This window comes from Salmo salar, chromosome 14, assembly GCF_965601325.2.
Source record: "Salmo salar chromosome 14, fSalSal1, whole genome shotgun sequence".
Lineage (NCBI taxonomy): Eukaryota > Metazoa > Chordata > Actinopteri > Salmoniformes > Salmonidae > Salmo > Salmo salar.
In genome coordinates this window covers 13,849,276-13,870,308 of record NC_138304.1, presented here as the reverse complement: position 1 = coordinate 13,870,308, position 21,033 = coordinate 13,849,276, and the positions used below count along the sequence as shown (strand labels likewise).

The 21,033-nt window shown below is 41.5% G+C and overlaps 2 protein-coding genes across 10 annotated transcripts in view; both read left to right on the top strand.

Annotated features, from left to right (window-relative positions):
* LOC106568968 (CMP-N-acetylneuraminate-beta-1,4-galactoside alpha-2,3-sialyltransferase) overlaps positions 1 to 5,881 on the top strand; it is a 101,431-nt gene extending 95,550 nt beyond the window's left edge. For all 4 annotated transcript variants that reach the window (XM_082960739.1, XM_045693901.2, XM_045693904.2 and 1 more), the window contains one exon: positions 4,073 to 5,881. In XM_082960739.1, coding sequence (XP_082816865.1) covers positions 4,073 to 4,213 — 141 coding nt within the window. In that variant the 3' untranslated portion in view covers positions 4,214 to 5,881. The remainder of the gene's footprint in view (positions 1 to 4,072) is intronic.
* An 8,224-nt stretch (positions 5,882 to 14,105) lies between these two features.
* LOC106568969 (CMP-N-acetylneuraminate-beta-1,4-galactoside alpha-2,3-sialyltransferase) overlaps positions 14,106 to 21,033 on the top strand; it is an 88,049-nt gene continuing 81,121 nt past the window's right edge. For 2 of the 6 annotated variants that reach the window (XM_045693886.2, XM_045693888.2), the window contains exons 1-2: positions 14,106 to 14,393; positions 17,018 to 17,158. The gene's annotated coding sequence lies outside the window, so the exon portion shown is untranslated. The other 4 variants (XM_045693887.2, XM_045693893.2, XM_045693891.2 and 1 more) reach the window with 4 other exon arrangements.

Here is a 21,033-nt window from a genome sequence, read left to right as displayed (position 1 = left end):
ATGGAGCTAAGCACAGGCAAAATCCTAGAGGAAAACTTGGTTCAGTCTGCTTTTCACCAGACACAGGGAAATGAATTCACCTTTCAGCATGACAATAACCTAAAACACATGGCCAAATCTATACTGCAGTTGCTTACCAAGAAGACTTCCATTCAGTCACAAGAGCATTAGTGAGGTTGGGCAATGACGTTGGGCGATTAGGCCAGGCTCTCAGTTGGCATTCCAATTCATCCCAAAGGTGATCGATGGGGTTGAGGTCAGGGCTTTGTGGAAGCCAGTCAAGTTCTTCCACACCGATCTCAACCAAACCATTTCTGTAGGGACCTCGTTTTGTGCACGGGGGCATTGTCATGCTGAAACAGAACAGGGCCTTCCCCAAACTGTTGCCACTAAGTTGGAAGCACAGAATCGTGTAGAATCTCATTGTATGCTGTAGCGTTAAGATTTCTCTTCACTGGAAGTAAGGGGCCTAGACTGAACCATGAAAAACAGCCCCAGACCATTATTCCTCCTCCACCAAACGTTACAGTTGTCACTATGCATTGGGGCAAGTAGCGTTCTCCTGGCATCCGCCAAACTCAGTCTGTCAGAGTGCCAGATGGTGAAGCGTGATTCATTTCTCCAGGGAACGCGTTTCCACTGCTCCAGAGTCCAACGGCGTCAAGCTTTACATCACTCCAGCTGACGCTTGGTGCACAAAGCGACAATGCCCCCGTGCACAAAGCAAGGTCCCTACAGAAATGGTTTGGTCAAGATAGGTGTGGAAGAACTTGCCTGGCTTGCACAGAGCCCTGACCTCAACCCCATCGATCACCTTTGGGATGAATTGGAACCACTCCAGCTGACGCTTGGCATTGTGCATGGTGATCTGAGACTTGTGTGTGGCTGCTTGGCCATGGAAACCCATTTCATGAAGCGCCCGATGAATAGTTTGGAACTCGGTAGTGAGTGTTGCAACCGAAGACAGATTATTTTTACCCGCTTCAGCACTCAGCGGACCCGTTTTGTGAGCTTATGTGGCCTACCACTTTGCGGCTGAGCCGTTGTTGCTCCTAGACGTTTTGACAGCACTTACAGTTGACCGGGGCAGCTCTAGCAGGCCAGAAATTTGACAAACTGACTTGTTGGAAAGGTGGCATCCTATGACGGTGCCATGTTGAAAGTCACTGAGCTCTTCAGTAAGGCCATTCTACTGCCAATCTTTGGTCTATGGAGATTGCGCGATTGTTTTGGACCTGTCAGCAATAGGTGTGGCTGAGATAGCCAAATCCACTAATTTGAAGGGGTGTCCACATACTTTTGTATATATAGTGCATATAGTTCATTTTCAATAAATTTGCTAACATTTCTAAAAACATGTTTTCACTTCGTCATTATGCAGTATTATGTGTAAATCTGTGAGAAAAATAATCCATTTAATTCATTTTGAATTCAGAAATTCTGTAAGGTCTATACTAAATCCACTGTAATAGAGTTCTATGTAGAAGTCTACACAGGGAAGGTTTGTCTGGCTTGCCTTGTCTGTGAGAGTGTGTAAGTAATGAGAGAGATTGGTTATGCAACCTGGAGCGATAGTTACCACAGTTCAAAACACTGATGAAACACGTAGCAAAACTCCTGTTTTTAATTGCAAGATCTCACTCTTACAAATTTGCTCTTGAATTCGGAAGAATGTTAACTAGCAGGGTTTGCACTGCAGTGTTTGTGGCTGCGAGCACTTTTTTGATACAATAAGCTGTCTTCTTTGCCGGGTCAGCTTCATTCATCATGGTGTCATGGGCTCCTTTGAACTACCGGGCCAGCAGGTCATTACCAGAGCCCGTCTGGGGTTCAAGACAAGCGGGCGACACGGAAACGCTCTGCAGGGCGTTTGTTCATCCAGATGCAGTGACGCATTAATGGCCAGCTTTCCTTGGGTCTGGACCACACTCAACTTAATTAGACAAAATGAGACATGGGATGTTGAGGGAAAGGGGAGAGGAGGTTTGGTGGGGTAGGGTTGGGGGGGGGGGGAGACCTCACAAGGATAGTAAACAAGGACAATTCGGATAATTAGGGACATTTCGCTGGACCCTAGGTTTAGGTGTGGGGTTACAATTAGGATTAGGGTTTTGAGGTTAAGGGTTAGGTTTCGGGTTAGATTTAGGGTTAGGGGCAGGGTTAGGTTAGGTTAAGGGTTAGGGTTAGGGAAAATATGATTTTGAATGATAATCAATTCATAATTCATTGGTCCCCACAAGGATAGTAAAACAAACGTGTTTGTGTGTTTAAATATAATGTGAAACCACTGTCCAACAATTTCTGCCTAAACAGTGACTTCTACTGGTTTAAGAGAGGTAATGCACTTCAGTGAGAATAAGTCTAACATCCAGATACCTAGCTCTATGTACCCTGCTTAGCTTTGGCATAGAAGCTGTGTTCTTTTCAGCTAAGCTAACATGGCAACACATTAAAATATTGATCAGCTTCCGTACTCATTTGTGTAGACTACCTAAACAACTATTCTACTTTTCTTGCACAAGCTGTATGTGAAAGTAAATGCAGAGTGAGGTTGGGTTTATGTTGGCTACATTGACATCTGATTTGCCCAACAAAGGACACCTTCATTTCAATGTGTAGAGATATATACTATCATTCTTCTATGGTTGATTGGATCTTTGGAAGTTTAGAAGTAGTTACCATTAGCCCTATAAATAGGATGTCAAATATATGATATTAATAATACACTTCACCTTTGGATATTTGAGTATACAGTACCAGTCAAAAGTTTGGACACACCTACCTCCTTCCAGGGTTTTTCTTTATTTTTACTATTTTCTACATTGTAGAATAATAGTCAAGACATCAGAACTATGAAATAACACACATGAAATCATGTAGTAACCAAAATATTGTTAAACAAATCAAAATATATTTTAGATTTTAGATTCTTCAAAGTAGCCACCCTTTGCCTTGATGACAGCTTTGCACACTCTTGGCATTCTCTCAACCAGCTTCACCTGGAATGCTTTTCTAACAGTCTTGAAGGAGTTCCCACATGTGCTGAGCACTTGTTGGCTGCTTTTCCTTCACTCTGCGGTCCAACTCATCCCAAATCATCCCAATTGAGTTGAGGTCAGGTGATTGTTGAGGCAAGGTCATCTGATACAGCACTCCATCACTCTCCTTCTTGGTCAAATAGCCCTTACACAGCCTGGAGGTGTGTTGGATCATTGTCCTATTAAAAAACAAATGATAGTCCCACTAAGCGCAAACCAGATGGGATGGCGTATCACTGCAGAATGCTGTGTAGCCATGATGGTTAAGTGTGCCTTGAATTCTAAATAAATCAGAACGTGTCACCAGCAAAGCACCATCACACCTCCTCCATGCTTCACGGTGGGAACTCCACATACAGAGATCATCCGTTCACATACTCTGCGTTTCACAAAGACCAAAAAACAAAAATCTCAAATTATAGTCGCATTAAGCGCAAACCAGATGGGATGGCGTGTTGTTGCCTTCATGTCTTAAAGTAATGATGGACTTATTTGAGCTGTTCTTGCCATAATATGGACTTGGTCTTTTACCAAATAGGGCTATCTTCTGTATACCACCCCTACCATGTCACAACACAATTGATTGGCTCAAATGCATTAAGAAGGAAATAATTTGTGGAATTGAACTTTTAACAAGGCACACCTGTTAATTGAAATGCATTCCAGGTGACTACCTCATGAAGCTGGTTGAGAGAATGCCAAGAGTGTTCAAAGCTGTCATCAAGGCAAAGGGTGGCTACTTTGAAGAATCTCAAATATATAATCTATTCTGATTTGTTTAACACTTTTTTTGGTTACTACATGATTCCATACGTGTTATTTCATAGTTGTGATGTCTACAATGTAGAAAATAGTAAAAATAAAGAAAACCCCTGGAATGAGTAGGTGTGTCCAAACGTTTGACTGGTATTGTTGTAAATGTATTTCTTCAATTCTATTTATGATATGTGATACTACCTTTTTAATGGCACCACCTTAACTCATTGCTAAGCGGTCACTAACGTTCTCATGGCCTGTGTCTCTCACTTCTTCAGTCCAAGGCGTCAGACATGGGTTTTGACGGGATCTTCACGGAGAAGGAGGTGAAGCAGGGCTCCAAAAGACAGCGAGTCATCAACTCCCGTTACAGAGAGAACTATATCGAGCCTCTCATCTACAGAGCTATCATGGAATAACCCTCTTTCTCTACTTCCTAATAAACTCACCACACTCCCAGAGAGTGGGGTATATCTGGGCACCCACAGGCTTGACAAGTGGCTCCAACCCTGGGTACCAGTACGAACAAACTCTCCCATGTCCCTTGGACATTTTTGTATCCAACTGTGTCCAAACTTTTGTCTGCTACTGTATATGTTAGTAATATGATCCTTAATCCCTCTTTTTTTCTCCTTACGCCCCATTTTCTATCCTTCCACTTACCCTCTCGCTCTTTTTGCCTCTTTCTCTCTCTCGATCTCTCTCACTCTCTCTCACTCTCTCTCTCTTGTTCCCAGAGCTCTCCTTTATCTCAGAGGGGTATTAGTTGCTTGGGGGGCCTTGTGCCAATCACATGGTGGTCAGGTGGTAGAGCTCAGGTTACCTCATGCCTTTTAACAACTGATTTAGGATCAGCCCGAACCTACATTTAACCATATTCAGCTACACAACAAAAGCAGCCATGGAACAATGGCTAAAGGTTTTAAGTAACCAGGCATGGTGATAAGTATGAGTCTACAGCCTCACACTCTAAGCCTGTTTTCTGTGTCTCGTTCTTTGGCATTAGAGCAAGGGGACTGACTGAAGGTAAGGTGGGTTTCTCCATCCATGAGGCAATCCATACAGTATTGCTGTCCACTATAGATTACAGACCCAAGACAACGTGGCTCAAGCAGATATGGTGTTTATTACAGCATATCTGCTGCAACCACAGGAGGCGTGGTGAATTGGTCAGATCACTGGTAACAATGTCTCCTCAAAGTTTGAAAAAAATGGAGTTGAAGAACAATAGAATTAGGAGAAACTACAAATTAAAACCTGGAGTGGTTTAGGTTTTTGTTTTGTTTTTTGCTTTCATGATTTGACTCAGTTTTGGTTAGAATTTGCAAACTCAAAGAACTTCCCAATTATAACTGTGTATTGTTAATGATTTCTAAGTGAGTTAGCAGTGGTTATCTTATTAGGAGGAACTTACTACTACATGGCTTGGTCACATCCTGATTAGTGACTGCCCACTGTACACTCCCTTATGATCTCAATTTCTCAACTGTCTCACTTTGGCACTGAATATTGGCCATAACTCCTGCAGTTTAACCATTACCATTTTGCACAAAATTACCTGGGGAGGACTTTTGTACTGAAACGTCTTTATGCAACATGAAAATCAAATCTACACCAGTCATCCATCTCTTGATAAAATCTACCTTGTGCTTTTGCTCATGCACATTTAGACTGCTGTCATAGCAACCACTGTTGATCAGCTAATGGGATGATTGGGTGTGAGGGCTTAGTGGACCAGTGTTATTGTCACGTCCTGACCCTAGTAAGATGTCATTTTATATAGTAGAGTTGGTCAGGGCGTGACAGGGGGTGTTTTTGAGTGGTTTGTCTATGTTTTCTATTTCTATGTTTAGTTCTTGTTTTTCTATTTCTAGGTTGGAGTTTTGGGACGATCTCCAATTAGAGGCAGCTGGTTCGCGTTGTCTCTAATTGGAGATCATATTTAATTTTTATTTTTTTTTCCCTATTGTGTTTGTGGGTAGTTGTTTTCTGTTTTGTTGTCTGCTGCCTGACGGAACTGTTTGCTGTCGTTTTGTTTCTTTGTAAAAGTGTTTCGTTTTCATTAAAGAATAATCATGAGCACTCAACACGCCGCACCTTGGTCCCCTCTATACGACGCACGTTACAGTTATGGTGTGATTATCCTTCTGGTGCTCAGGTGAATTTAAGGTCAGCACAACCGGTGTGGCTTTTAGCCTCTGAGTAACTCAATTTGTCTCATTTCAGGTTGGTGGACTATGGATGCTTTAGCTGAAATTCAATTAAACCTGTTTTAGGGCCCTGTACTGAGGGAAAGTATGTTTATAATATTTTAACAAGGATTTACAATTCAAGTAAATCAATGTTAATTGGATGAAATGAACAAAACAAAAGTTATTCCAAAAGTGTATTTTCTCAGCGCAGTTACAAAATAATTTGAGTTTCAGTTTGAGTGTGATGAAATTCCAATGACACATTGAGGATGGCAGCCTCAATTTCCTTATTGTCCACAGGCAAAAGTACAAGGAACACTGGAAAACAGTGGCTTTCCGGATTGTGTTTCCTGGTTGATTCAATATGAGTAGATCAACCAGATTCATGAGGAATGCTTTTCCAACAGTCTTGAAGGAGTTCCCACATATGCTGGCTGCAGAATTGATGCCTTTTTCATCCTAGCCCTGATCCCAATATAGGATGGGGCCTATGAATGTCACGTACATGACTTGGCTGATCGGAGGACAAGCGAAATAAGTGCATTCTGAGCAGGTGAGGGTCTAGACCTGCTGAGCTCCAACAATCTATGCCAACAGCAACATTTGGGCAAATAGCCTACATTGTGGCTTCTACCGAGAGTGTACAGCCCACCACAGAAGTCACTCTTCTTATAACTGTATGCAAGAATTTACATAGTGTAGGCGACAATAAAACAATCTCTATTGTTGAACGTCGTGAACTATTGAGTTAGACAAAACTTTGAAAGGACGAGGGGGACAATGAAGGGATTTTGATGGGACCACCACACTGCATATCCAATAGCCGAATATAATGTAATAGCTGACAGGGAGAGGGCCACGTGAAGGTTTGAACAAATGAAAAGGTGCATTCAACTCAATTGAAGTCCTGGAGACAATCGCAAGTGCAATAGAACCATCCTACACCGCACAAACTGGTTGAATCAACGTTGTTTCACAGTAATTTATCACCGTATTGTGAGGTGGTATCTATGTGGAAAATACGTTGCATTTGAAAAAAGTAATCAACAAACTATTGTTTTGAGGGTGAAATTTCAACCACAGGATTATATCATCATGGACACCAAATTTCCACAAACACAAACCTTGTATCAAATATATTGAACTTGTACCTTTAAAACAATGTCAGCTCTTCAATGTTATATCCACTATCAGAAAAAAAACAATACGCCGGGCAAAACCTAATGGAGAATTTATTTAGCTTCAGCTAACTTTTGGTCTCCCATCCAGGATTTTAACCAAACCCAGCCCTGCTTAGCTATGACATTTGTCACTGACACTACCAATGTGATATCATGAGAATAATTGTTGAGCTGTCTTCACTTAAAAAATAAATAGATTCACTGTTGCCAGTGGTGATTTTAGCATGTACATCTTGGTGGGGCAAACAAAAACAAAAAAATTGGGATGCATCCCAGCAAAGCCACTACACAACACAACACTAAACAATACATTAATTGCACTATAACAGTGACAAATTGTGCCCACAAACTGTTAGAACCTACATCATGCTGTCCCAATAGCAGGCTTTCTTTTCAGCACCATGGAGTGAATCCTTACCACTGCTACACCTGGCTATCAGAGGAGCCTTGTCTGGCAGCAAAACAGTTCATTCAGCCTCATTTACTGCATGAAGTCGGAAGTTCACATACACCTTAGCCAAATACATTTAAACTTAGTCTTTCACAATTCCTGACATTTAATCCTAGTAAACATTTCAGGTCTTAGGTCAGTTAGGATCACCACTTCATTTTAAGAATGTGAAATGTCAGAATAATAGAATGATTTATTTCAGCTTTTGTTTCTTTCATCACATTCCCAGTGGGTCAGAAGTTTACATACACTCAATTAGTATTTGGTAGCATTGCTTTTAAATTGTTTAACTTGGGTCAAACGTTTCAGGTAGCCTTCCACAAGCTACCCACAATACGTTTGGTGAATTTTGTCCCATTCCTCCTGACAGAGCTGGTGTAACTGAGTCAGGTTTGTAGGCCTCCTTGCTCACACACACTTTTTCAGTTCTGCCCACAAATGTTCTATAGGATTGAGGTCATGGCTTTGTGATGGCCACCCTATACCTTGACTTTGTTGTCCTTAAGCCATTTTGCCACAACTTTGGAAGTATGCTTGGGGTCATTGTCCATTTGGAAGACCCATTTGCGACCAAACTTTAACTTCCTTACTGATGTCTTGAGATGTTGCTTCAATATATCCACTTAATTTTCTTTCCTCATGATGCCATCTATTTTGTGAAGTGCACCAGTCCCTCCTGCAGCAAAGCACCCCCACAACATGATGCTGCCACCCCGTGCTTTGCGGTTGGGATGGTAATCTTTGGCGTGCAAGCCTCTCCCTTTTTTCTCCAAACATAATGATGGTCATTATGGCCAAACAGTTCTATTTTTGTTTCGTCAGACCAGAGGATATTTCTCCAAAAAGTATCATCTTTGTCCCCATGTGCAGTTGCAAACCGTAGTCTGGCTTTTTTATGGCGGTTTTGGAGCAGTGGCTTCTTCCTTGCTGAGCGGCCTTTCAGGTAATGTCGATATAGGACTCATTTTACTGTCGATATAGATACTTTTGTACAAATGGAATAGACAACAGGTGGAAATTATAGGCAATTAGCAAGACACCCCCAATAAAGGAGTGGTTCTGCAGGTGGTAACCACAGACCACTTCTCAGTTCCTATGCTTCCTGGCTGATGTTTTGGTCACTTTTGAATGCTGGTGGTGCTTTCACTCTAGTGGTAGCATGAGACGGAGTCTACAACCCACACAAGTGGCTCAGGTAGTGCAGCTCATCCAGGATGGCACATCAATGCGAGCTGTGGCAAGAAGGTTTGCTGTGTCTGTCAGCGTAGTGTCCAGAGCATGGAGGCGCTACCAGGAGACAGGCCAGTACATCAGGAGACATGGAGGAGGCCGTAGGAGGGCAACAACCCAGCAGCAGGACCGCTACCTCTGCCTTTGTGCAAGGAGGAGCAGGAGGAGCACTGCCAGAGCCCTGCAAAATGACCTCCAGCAGGCCACAAATGTGCATGTGTCTGCTCAAACGGTCAGAAACAGACTCCATGAGGGTGGTATGAGGGCCCGACGTACACAGGTGGGGTTGTGCTTACAACCCAACACCGTGCAGGACGTTTGGCATTTGCCAGAGAACACCAAGATTGGCAAATTGGCCACTGGCGCCCTGTGCTCTTCACAGATGAAAGAGGGTTCACACTGAGCACATGTGACAGACGTGACAGTCTGGAGACGCCGTGGAGAACGTTCTGCTGCCTGCAACATCCTCCAGCATGACCGGTTTGGCGGTGGGTCAGTCATGGTGTGGGGTGGCATTTCTTTGGGGGGCCGCACAGCCCTCCATGTGCTCGCCAGACGTAGCCTGACTGCCATTAGGTACCGAGATGAGATCCTCAGACCCCTTGTGAGACCATATGCTGGTGCGGTTGGCCCTGGGTTCCTCCTAATGCAAGACAATGCTAGACCTCATGTGGCTGGAGTGTGTCAGCAGTTCCTGCAAGAGAAAGGCATTGATGCTATGGACTGGCCCGCCCGTTCCCCAGACCTGAATCCAATTGAGCACACCTGGGATCTCCACCAACACCACGTTGCACCACAGACTGTCCAGGAGTTGGCGGATGCTTTAGTCCAGGTCTGGGAGGAGATCCCTCAGGAGACCATCCGCCACCTCATCAGGAGCATGCCCAGGCGTTGTTGGGGGGTCATACAGGCACGTGGAGGCCACACACACACTGCTGAGCCTCATTTTGACTTGTTTTAAGGACATTACATCAAAGTTTGATCAGCCTGTAGTGTGGTTTTCCACTTTAATTTTGAGTGTGACTCCAAATCCAGACCTCCATGGGTTGATAATCAATGGAAATCCAATTTATTTGTGTGATTGTTGTCAGCACATTCAACTATGTAAAGAAAAAGTATTTAATAAGATTATTTCATTCATTCAGATCTAGGATGTGTTATTTTAGTGTTACCTTTATTTTTTGGAGCAGTGTATATGTAAACTTCTGACTTTAACTGTAGCTGATATGGCTGACTTGCTTAAACAAATGTGTTTTCTACTGACAATTGAGATGTACAAACTATGGCATAAGGGGACGACGAGCCGAAAAGAGGCAATCGGTAATTTCGATTGAGACATTCATGAGCGAGTTAGGACGGATGTAGTCAATATAACTATTTGTTCAGCACTTTTGAAATGTACAGCAACAGAATTCAGAACATGGGCCATTCTTCCAGTATTCTCCCTGTACACCAAGTCAGAACCTTAGGATAAATAAAGGGGGCATATTAGCAGACAATGAAAGCTCTTACAATATTCAATGATTACATTTCTCTAAAACAGGCTACATATGATACATGTGCACCACCAAGTCAGAACAGTATGCTAAGTTATGAGGGGGAAAGGAACCACATTATTAGGGTGAGGCACATGGGCTACTAACAGCTTACTTGTCACGGGTGTCGTAGGGTGTAGACCAAAACGCAGTGGGAAAATGTATACTCATCTTCTTTTTATTAGTGAAGAAGGAAAAACACAAACAACGTATACCAACCAAAAAAAAAAAAAAAGAACTAGACAGTCTCGTCAGACATACAGCAAAACAAGAAACAATCTCCCACAAAATCCCATGACAAACACATTCCTATTTATAGGACCTTCAATCAGAGGCAACGATAAACAGCTGCCTCCAACTGAAGGCCCCAACACCAATTAGCTAAACATAGAAATACAAATGACTATACTGAACATAGAAATAAACTAACATAGAACAATAACCAAACCCTGGACTAATAAATCAAATACCCCTCTACATACACAACCACCCCGAACCATATAAACCAAATACCCCCTCTACATGAACACATACACAAACACACCCAGAACCACATAAATCAAATACCCCCTGCCATGTCCTGACCAAACTATAAGAACAAATAACCCCTTTACTGGTCAGGACGTGACATTACTAGAAAACATCCACTTAGTATTACTTTCTTAGCTACAGTATACAATCAGTACCAGTCAAAAGTTTGGACAAACCTACTCATTCCAGGGTTTTTCTTTATTTTTACTATTTTCTACATCGTAGACTATTTTCTACATTGTAGAACAATAGTGAAGACATCACAACTATGAAATAACACATATGGAATCATGTAGTAACCAAAAAAGTGTTAAACAAATCTAAATATATTTTAGATTTTAGATTCCTCAAAGTTCAAAAGGCCCTCGCACATCTGAGCAATCTTTTTTGCAGGTGCATGGCAACAGTTGAAACAGGATGAAGGAAAAAAGGAAACTGCACACTGCTCTTGATAGTATCACTGATATTTAATAAGCTTACGTATCGGCCTCACGGCCTTCGTCAGAGCTTTTGTGAATTTTCTGAAAACAGCACCTCTATGTAGACCTAGCCCCACCCACATCCGTTCCAAGCATGGAAAGGGGTTGGAGGCAAAGGAAAAATAAATAAGTGCTACCAAACATAACAATATGCATTTCACAAACACTACAAAAGTGTATAAATAAGACGCATTTAACACGTCCATAAAACCTCAATGAGGACATAGCAAGTTTTCATTAATCATTGGGTACATCATACGAAAGAAATCAGAGTAATCTTAAAAAGGCACCGATTCCTCAAAGTAGCCACCCTTTGCCTTGATGACAGATTTGCACACTCTTGGCATTCTCTCAACCAGATTCAATTAACAGGTGTGCCTTGTGAATTTCTGGAATTTCTTTCCTTCTTAATGCATTTGGACCAATCAGTTGTGTTATGACGAGGTAGGGGTGGTATACAGAAGATAGCCCTATTTGGTAAAAGACCAAGTCCATATTATGGCAAGAACAACTCAAATAAGCAAAGAGAATCGACAGTCCATCATTACTTTAAGACATGAAGGTCAGTCAATATGTAAAATGTCAAGAACTTTGAAAGTTTCTTCAAGTGCAGTCCCAAAAACCTCTGCTGCAGAGGATAAGTTAACTGCACCTCAGATTGCAGCCAAAATAATTGCTTCAGAGAATTCAAGTAACAGACACATCTCAACATCAACTGTTCAGAGGAGACTGCGTAAATCAGGCCTTCATGGTCGAATTGCTGTAAAGAAACCACTACTAAAGGACACCAATAAGAAGAAGAGACTTGCTTGGGCCAAGAAAGACAAGCAATGGACATTGGATCGGTGGAAATTTGTCCTTTGGTCTGATGAGTCCAAATTTGAGATTTTTGGTTCCAACCGCCATGTCTTTGTGAGACGCAGAGTAGGTGAATGGATGATCTCCGCATGTATGGTTCCCACCATGTGGGGGTGCTTTTCTGGTGACACTGTCTGTGATTTCTTTAGAATTCAAAGCACACTTAACCAGCATGGCTATCACAGCATTCTGCAGCTATACACCATCCCGTCTGGTTTGCGCTTAGTGGGACTATCATTTGTTTTTCAACAGGACAATGACCCAAAACACACCTCCAGGCTGTGTAAGGTCTATTTGACAAAGAAGGAGAGTGATGGGGTGCTGCATCAGATGACCTGGCCTCCACAATCACCCAGTGTTTACCCAATTGAGATGGTTTGGGATGAGTTGGACCACAGAGTGAAGGAAAATCAGCCAGCATATGTGGGAACTCCTTCAAGAATGTTGGAAAAGCAATCCTCATGAATCTGGTTTAGAGAATGCCAAGAGTCTGTAAAGCTGTCATCAAGGCAAAGGGTGGCTACCTTGAAGAATCTCAAATATAAAACACATTTTTATACTTTTTTGGTTACGACATGATTCCATATGTGTTATTTCATAGTTTTGATGTCTTCACTATTATTCTACAATGTAGAAAATAGTAAAAATAAAGAAAAGCTGTGGAATGAGTGTGTGTCCAAACTTTTGACTGGTACTGTATATAGATATTCTTTGTTATTGTTTTTGTTGGGCAGCAGGTAGCCTAGCGCTTAGAGTGCTGGGCCAGTAACCACAAGGTTGCTAGATCAAATCCCTGAGCTGACAAGGTAAAAATCTGTCATTCTGCCCCTGAACAAGGCAGTTACCCCACTGTACCTAGGCTTTCATTGTAAATAAGATTTTGTTCCTGACTGACTTGCCTAGTTAAATAAAAGCTTTGATGCTATCATCAACGATGCTATCCAGGCCTATTTTTTTATTTTGGAAAAGTTTTATTGTTACATTTCCTTTACAAACAGCTAGTTTAAATTTGTACAACATTTATACACATAAAAATGGCATAAAAGCATAAAAACAGCATTTGAATATTACTTTTAAATTTGTTAAAAAGTACATATTTCTCATTTAAAAACAATAGAAACAACCATGAATAAAAGTCATTTTTCTTGTAAAACCTCCAATATGTAAAAGCCATTCAAAATGTGTATCAACAACTATTGTTTCAATTAACCCCAGAATTCAGCTATAAATAGACAATACAATCGGCCTAAGGTTTCAAGCTCTGGTGGATTTAAAATGTAATGATATGAACCAAATATCCACATTTTATGGAAATGTATCTTCTCCTTGGATAGTTTCATGTCTCCATGTTACCAAAAATCAAGTTAGTTGAAGAATAAGACTAAATCAAATGAAAACTTCAATGGAAGTGATAGAGGCATGTGAGCATGTTATTTTCTTTTAAATGACAAAATCACCTTTAAGTAACATCAAACCAAATATCAGTTATCTTGGCCTATAGACTACTTTCAGGGTTGTGGAACCATCTAACATTAAGTTGTAAAATAGTGAACTACTCCTTTAAATGGTTGAAAGCCACAGTGATACAATTGTGTGACAACTAAACCAGAAATCCCACATTGTTTTTTCATTGGAATTTGGTTGTGCTCTTCGATGGTTGAAAGCATAATGATAAACACATTGGAAATTCTAACTTTTAGCTGTCTTTTTGAGTGGGTGAATATAGGTTGTGATGTCATTGATCAACGTCTCAACAAAATATTATCCATTGAATTATACATTTTTGGGGGGTATTTTTTAATATATATATTTTTTACCCCTTCTCCCCAATTCCGTGACATACAACTGGTAGTCCACGTTGAAATGACATGTGTGCACAGTGGGATGTGAGGAACATGATGTTGAGCAAGATGGTTTGGAGAAAAAAGAACGCGGCGCGAGCGAGTGGTCGCGTGATATTTAAAAAAAACATTTTTAGGGAGATTTTCTGAAGTCTGAAGGTCTTCAATTCTGCTAAACTGAGTTCTCGGGATTAACATGATGATGGTCGGTAAAGGAGGGGGGATACGGTGGCGACCTCTTCGTTGTTTAAACTAGTCTAGCCTTTTCTCAACAACGGGCAAATCTGAAAGAGAGGCTGAGGTAACGACCAAAAACGAATCTGTTTTCTTGTAGCCAGCTCGATGTATTAGGGAGAAGGTCCTGTTTTTACACGACGTAGGACATAGGTGAATGTTAGCTAGCGTGTTATTTGAGACAACCGCTATCTTGCCTGGCTTCCAAGCTAAGTGTTTAGCTAGCTAACGTACCTTGGGTAATGTTTTTGTAAATGACTATCGTGAATACAGTTTACAGTGGTGATTGCAATAGCTATATTCAATAACTCATTATGGAACCTCACAAACCCAAGGCAATTTCACTACAGTGTATTTGATTTCACTGTGTAGCTAACGTTAGCTAACAAGCCAAGAGTTAGCTGAAGAAGTTAGCTATCCGTACTAATTTTCTTTTCTGTGGGTTTTGTGGGTGCCAACCCGACTGCTACTAGGGAAAGGTAATTTTATGTCCAACAAGCTGCCTACATAGTTTTTATTGAGAAACGGCTGCATTTCTGCAAATAGAAATTGGAATTAATGGACCGTTATTTTCCTACGTGACGTTACGTGCTAGAACAAACCTTGGATGTAGTAATCGTTAGCCAAACAGTTTCGCAACTAAAACGAGAGTTTCCATGGTGGGACACATTCAGGTAGGTCCCTCCCGTTCCGTTTGCTTCCGTTTTAATACGTTTTTTTGTAACAGAATCGGCGTAATGACTACGGACGGACTGGGACTACAATTCGGCCCTGACATTTTATCCACTCCAGCCCACATCCACTGCCTGCTCCGTACTCCAGCACCCTACACTTGTGAGGAGAAAGACATTAAAAAAAAAGTTTTATGCGATTGGAGAACACATTGGGAGGTATCTTAGACCATTCCTCTATACACAATTTTTCCAGATTCTTAATATCCTACCTAGCCTGCGTTTATGGACTGTCCTCTTCAATTCAAACCACAGGTTTTCAATGGCGGAGACTGAGATGGCCATTGCAAAATGTTGATTTTGTGGTCAAGTAACCTTTTCTTTGTGGATTTTGATGTGTGCTTGGTTATTGTCTTGCTGGAAGATCCACTTGCGGCCAAGTGTTCACCTCCTGGCAGAAGCAACCAGGCTTTTGGCTAAAATGTCCTGGTACTATGGGGCTATTTTGCTTCCACTGGTTCTAGGGCCCTTGTTAAGGTCAACGGCATCATGCACTTTACCTAGTACCAGGATATTTTAGCCAAAAACCTGGTTGCCTCTGCCAGTAGGCGGACAGTTGGCCGCAAGTGGGTCTTCCAGCAAGACCGTTACCCCAAGTACTAATCAGTCCACCATTTCTGTACCAGTGACTGGTGAGACATGGTCCTAATCCTGTTTTAAAAAAAAATTATTATTACCAGCTGATGTTTAAAACCATTGCGATATGTAAAAACACCAACTCACCACTATAACTGTGCTTCTGCTCTAGCCATTTTGTTTGCCTCCTTGTTATGCTGTCTTATTTGTCTCAGCACCTTCTCTGATGTCTCTGTTTTCTCTCTGCCAGTCTGCTTAAGCCTTATGTTATAAAAGCCAAGCTAACAACATAGGCTATATTGCAAATTAGTACCTGTCATGTATTCCCCTGAATCAACAGCTACTGTACCCTAACAGCCTGGCCTCATAGCCATACAAAACATAATTTATGTATTTCTGATACCTACTAAAGGTTACTTAAGACAAACAAAAGTAGGGAAGTTGGACACACCAATATCATACCTCCCCTCTTAATGTAATGGTGAGAGGTTAGCATGTCTTGGGAGGTATAACATTTGTGTGTTTAACTTTCTCACATCATTCACGATTCATTGAGGATTATCCGTAATCATGGAAGCATCCACATTAAGTAGCTGACAAGCTGGGTGTGCTTTACCTGTTAAAACAGACTTCTTTATCTTCCCCATGAGCACTGATCTTAGCATAATGGAAAAGTGAAACTAATAGCACTTTCTGGTGATCCACCTTATTGCATAAACACCGCATTGGGTAGTTGTGGTTGTGCAATAAGGTTGTGGCGCCGCTAAGTATGGCCGAGGGGGGCAGAGATTTTTGCGTGTTTGAACACTGTAACTGCCATTTTCTGCAATCTAGAGCAACAAAATTGCCTTATAACAAATGTAAAAAAGCATTGGTCTAGATTACAATGCCTCTCTTACATTCTTTGGGCAGAGCCCAAGAGTAGATTGGGTAAGGTTTGACATAGCCTAAACCAGGGATCATTTTTTTTTTCTTCCCATGAGTGGATGGTGGGGAGCCGGAACAATTTGTACTGCAAATTGACTGCAAGAAGCCTGGACAGATATAATGTTTGACTCAAACGAAGTCATTTCAAACCTTGCTTACCTTTTCATATATGATCACGTGTCTCTTTATTATGTATGAGAATACTTGTACAGTTTTCCAAAATGTAAAATCAATTGGAGCTGATATCCTGGTGTCTTATGTCCAACAATGAAAATGCAAAAAAAAAAAATATTTCTTTGTTGCTCAGAACTTTGTGGGGGGGGGGGCGGAGCAAATAAAACACACCAGGTGGGGAACCCTGTCCTAAGCCATTTCTCACAGCCAGACAGCCTATTTGCACACAACATTGACTCCTTCATCCTCAACTCCCTTTTCCTCCTCTGCATCTGTCCTGTAGGCGATGTGCCATGTGAATGACTGAGAACCACCATGAAGCCCTCACACAAGCTGCTGTTCGTCCTGTGCCCCATGCTGGTCCTGGGCTTCATCTACTACTCCTCTGGGAAGCTACACCTGCACATATGGGGCCAGAAGCCACGTGAGTTACACTAGACAACCTACACCTCTCTCCAATCATCCATCCATTCGCCTGTCTATTTGCTAGACTGCTGGTCTGCCTCTTTTTCAATTGACTTTTCAGTCTGTTGATTTACCTGTCTTTGTGTGTCTGTCTCCTTGTCGGTCAAGCTACTGTCTCTCTGTCTGTCAACCTGTGTGCTTGTCAGTCAGTCCGTTGTTCACGGATGGTCTCGTCTGTCAGTTTGTGTGTCAAGTCTTCCTCACTTCCTGTTGCCGTTTTGGACCACAAGCGTATATCTCGATTTGCCCGCTAGTCCCATCAGTCAATGCCTCCCCCGGTCCCCTTGGGAGAGCTTAATTAGAGTTGATGTACAGCCGCTCAGACTCCCTGTCTGACTTCCTGCTACTAGAGAGGATTGCAACAGACCATGCAAGACAGGTCTAGCTGTTAGCTATATACTGTACATGTATTACTATTCCATAGGTAGCCCATTTCTCTCATCCATTTCCTGTAGTTGACGAGGACTACATTTCCACCTGGACGGTACTTCTACAGCAGGGTTTCCTAACTGGCGGGTTTTATTTTTTTTTATTTCTGAGCAAAAAAAAACATTTTTACAATTTTATTGTTAGACATAAGACTAAGAACACCAGGAAATCATCTCCAAGTGATTTTAATTTTGTAAATCTGTTTACAAATGTAAGCAAGGTTTGATATGTTTGTTTTATGCAAATATTATATCTGTTTGGGTTTCTTGCGGTCAATTTGCCATTGACAAATTATTTGTAATCATGTTCCGGCCCACCGACCATCCGCTGTGGTCAGCGCCCAAACCCACCTGGCATTTTTGGATTTTGGCTGGTTATGAATCTGAAACCTGACACGGCGTAGATGGTGGTGTGATGTTTCACTAGTGCGGGTCCCTGAAACTGTTCTTTGTAACCAGTAGAGAGGGCTAAAAGTTTTCCAATTAACATGCCGTGGAAATATTTGAACTGGTAGGTGGAGGTGTGGTTCATATCAGCAGGGAACACTGTATTTGTGCTTCTCAGTGGAAAAAGTTTTTATTTTGTGCTTTAGACTATGGTTGCCTCTGAGAAACATGTAGCCGGAGACGTTGTGTTGAAGAAAGCTTGAGGGGCTACAAGAATATCAGTTTGACACTTCAAGTTTTGGGGTCTTGTCCACCGGAGGGTACAGTAACAGCACAGTGAGACAAGGCGTCCGACGGGACGGCTAGCTTTTGGATGCCATCCTAAGTATCGGACTTCCTCAAGTTATCGCCGCGGCTCCAATAACTTGTCTTACTCTTTGTATACTCCTCCCATTAAATTAGTAATAAACATTGGAATTTTAGATGGGTGTGTTCCTTGAAAGAAACTTATTTGAGTCTTTCATTTTACTCCCTTGAAGTTGTATTTTTTTGTCATTCGAGTTATTCCAAAATGATGAATTGGTTATTTGAAATATATTCAGAAATGATTTATGAGGGTTCCGAAGTCACTGTTTCCAATTATATTTCTCACAACACCAAGGTGGAAAATATTTATTCCAGAAAAATACTTTTTGGGAGTTGGTGCTTTTTGCACGCTGCTGCCAGATGTTGAGGTCCTGATGTTTTGTTTGTCCAAGAGGACAGGTAGCATGTTGACAAGTCCCTTTTGTGTGCTCTCCCAAACTCTGACCTTGTGATCTGTTATTTCACCAGAGAGAATCAAACAGGATAATCCCTGTTCTACACTTTTGAAGTATTCTACTCTGGGAGTCTTTGAGTCACCGTTCAAGGTGCATACCTTTTTAACTACTGTTATGTAAATATGTATCCTTACAATGAATAGGCTACATTTTATTTTGGCGTTTTACAATGTAGGCCTAACACTAAACTGGTGTGTCACAAACCCTGAAATGGTCAACCGAGCAGGTAGGCTATAGGGCTGAGTCCTCATGTTTGAACCCTGATTTGAAGGCTATTTTGGCCTTTGACATGACCTACCTGACCCCTTGAACTTCAAACAAGTTAATATGAATGTTTTCATACCCGCTGTGGCAACTCGAGAGGATGTTTGACACTTCTGAAGTTGCCGTGACAAGACCCCTGTGTGCATCGCCTTACACCGTCAATATTTAGGGTCCCCGGTTTCCCTCTCTGATTTCATTACTCTCAAGGATTAGAGCAATGATGCCCACATTGCCCATATACTACACTTGGTTATAGTGTCAGGAGACTGAGCCCCCTCTCCCAAGTCCAATTGCACGTCACTGACTAAGGGGTCTTTATTCATCTCTCATAAAGATGCCTTGGCTGGATTTGAGTGAGTGCGTCAATTTGACAGTCAGTCTGTATCCGTTTAATATCAGAGCCTCTCGAGGCCTGTAAGGGGTCCTCCACTACAGTCAAATTGAATTAACTGTGACAGCCGGAAACGGCTTGACGGTGTGCAGTAGGAAGTGAGACTATTAGCCCCCGTTGACTTATGTATGATTAAGGCTTAGTTAGCATTGGAGAAGAGGACATCTTGACATGTTATCGTTTCTCCCAGCCCTCATCACTGCTGTCTGCCACCCTCGGCACTGTCACGCAGGTGTGACTCAACTGTGAAAGACCACACCTGTGTTTGAAGTATAACCAGTTTGTAGTTTGCGTCGACGACAATCTATGCAGCACATTAGCCACCTATGGTTTAATAGACGGCTTTTGTTCTTTCTACACAGCTAGGTTTTTATCTAGGCAAGGCAGCAAGCACGCTTGGCTATATGGTTACAATTAGTTCAGCTCCTAATTGGGAATTGTATTTGTTAACACGGACTTGTTGTACCATTTGAGAGAGAGTTTGGTTAAAATGCCAGTTTATGGCATAGGTATGTGCATCTTTCCCTTCTATATACATGCTTTCCAATACCGGAACAATATGTTTTAGTTTGAAACAAATCGATGCGATATGAGGATTTGTTGCATAAACACATTGGGAAATTAATCTAAATTCAAATCTGCTGCTGATGGAGCTCATGAGCTGGGCCTCTGAGCTGGATTTGTCTGAGCTGACTTCTCTCTCTCACTCACAGAGAGAGAAAATTATGTTTGTCTATGGTATGTACTATGTAGAAGCCTGATTTGAGCCATAAATCAGACTAGGCATCTACCACTCCACTGTCAGATTAGGGGACGCAGTAATGTTCCCTCGACCCAAGGTTCTGAAATCCCATCACCCACTAATTAACTTGTCATTTTTGCCAATTTAATTGTTAGCGGTTTGCAGTAACAGATTGAGTTGGAAACGATGATGCATCTTCAACTATCATTCTGAAGACTAAGATGCCTAGTTTATGGCATAGTGTTTTATTTTAAATACGTTTGATCTTTTTTCCTGAATTGTGTACATTTTCACCTCAGATTCTTATTACCCAAATGTTTCCAGATTAAATTCTCTGGTAATTTTATCCAATTTTGCATTTAGATTTTTTTTGTTGTTGAATAAAACACTGTTACTGTTGTTTGTCCATAAACCATAATGTTATGCTACTTGAAGTTTACATTAAACTATAATATTTATTACATAAAAACATTGTCTATGGACATGTTTCTCATTACCGTCATTGCTGTAAAAACTCTATTTTTTAAATAAAGTTGTAGTCACCCATGATGCATCCTCTAGAGCAGGTATTCCCAAACATTTTCAAACAGTCCATTTTATATTTCCCAACGGGGCTATACATGTGGGTGAGGTTTTTTTTGTTGCCCGAGAAGCCTCATTTTACTGCCAGAAATAAAATGAATCCATCTAGTGTTCAGCGAAATAACAACACAATGTCAAATACAGGTAGCCTAGTCAAATAATGAACATCCAATCACATTAACCGTTACTCTCTCGCGGGAATTCCACTAACGGTCCGTA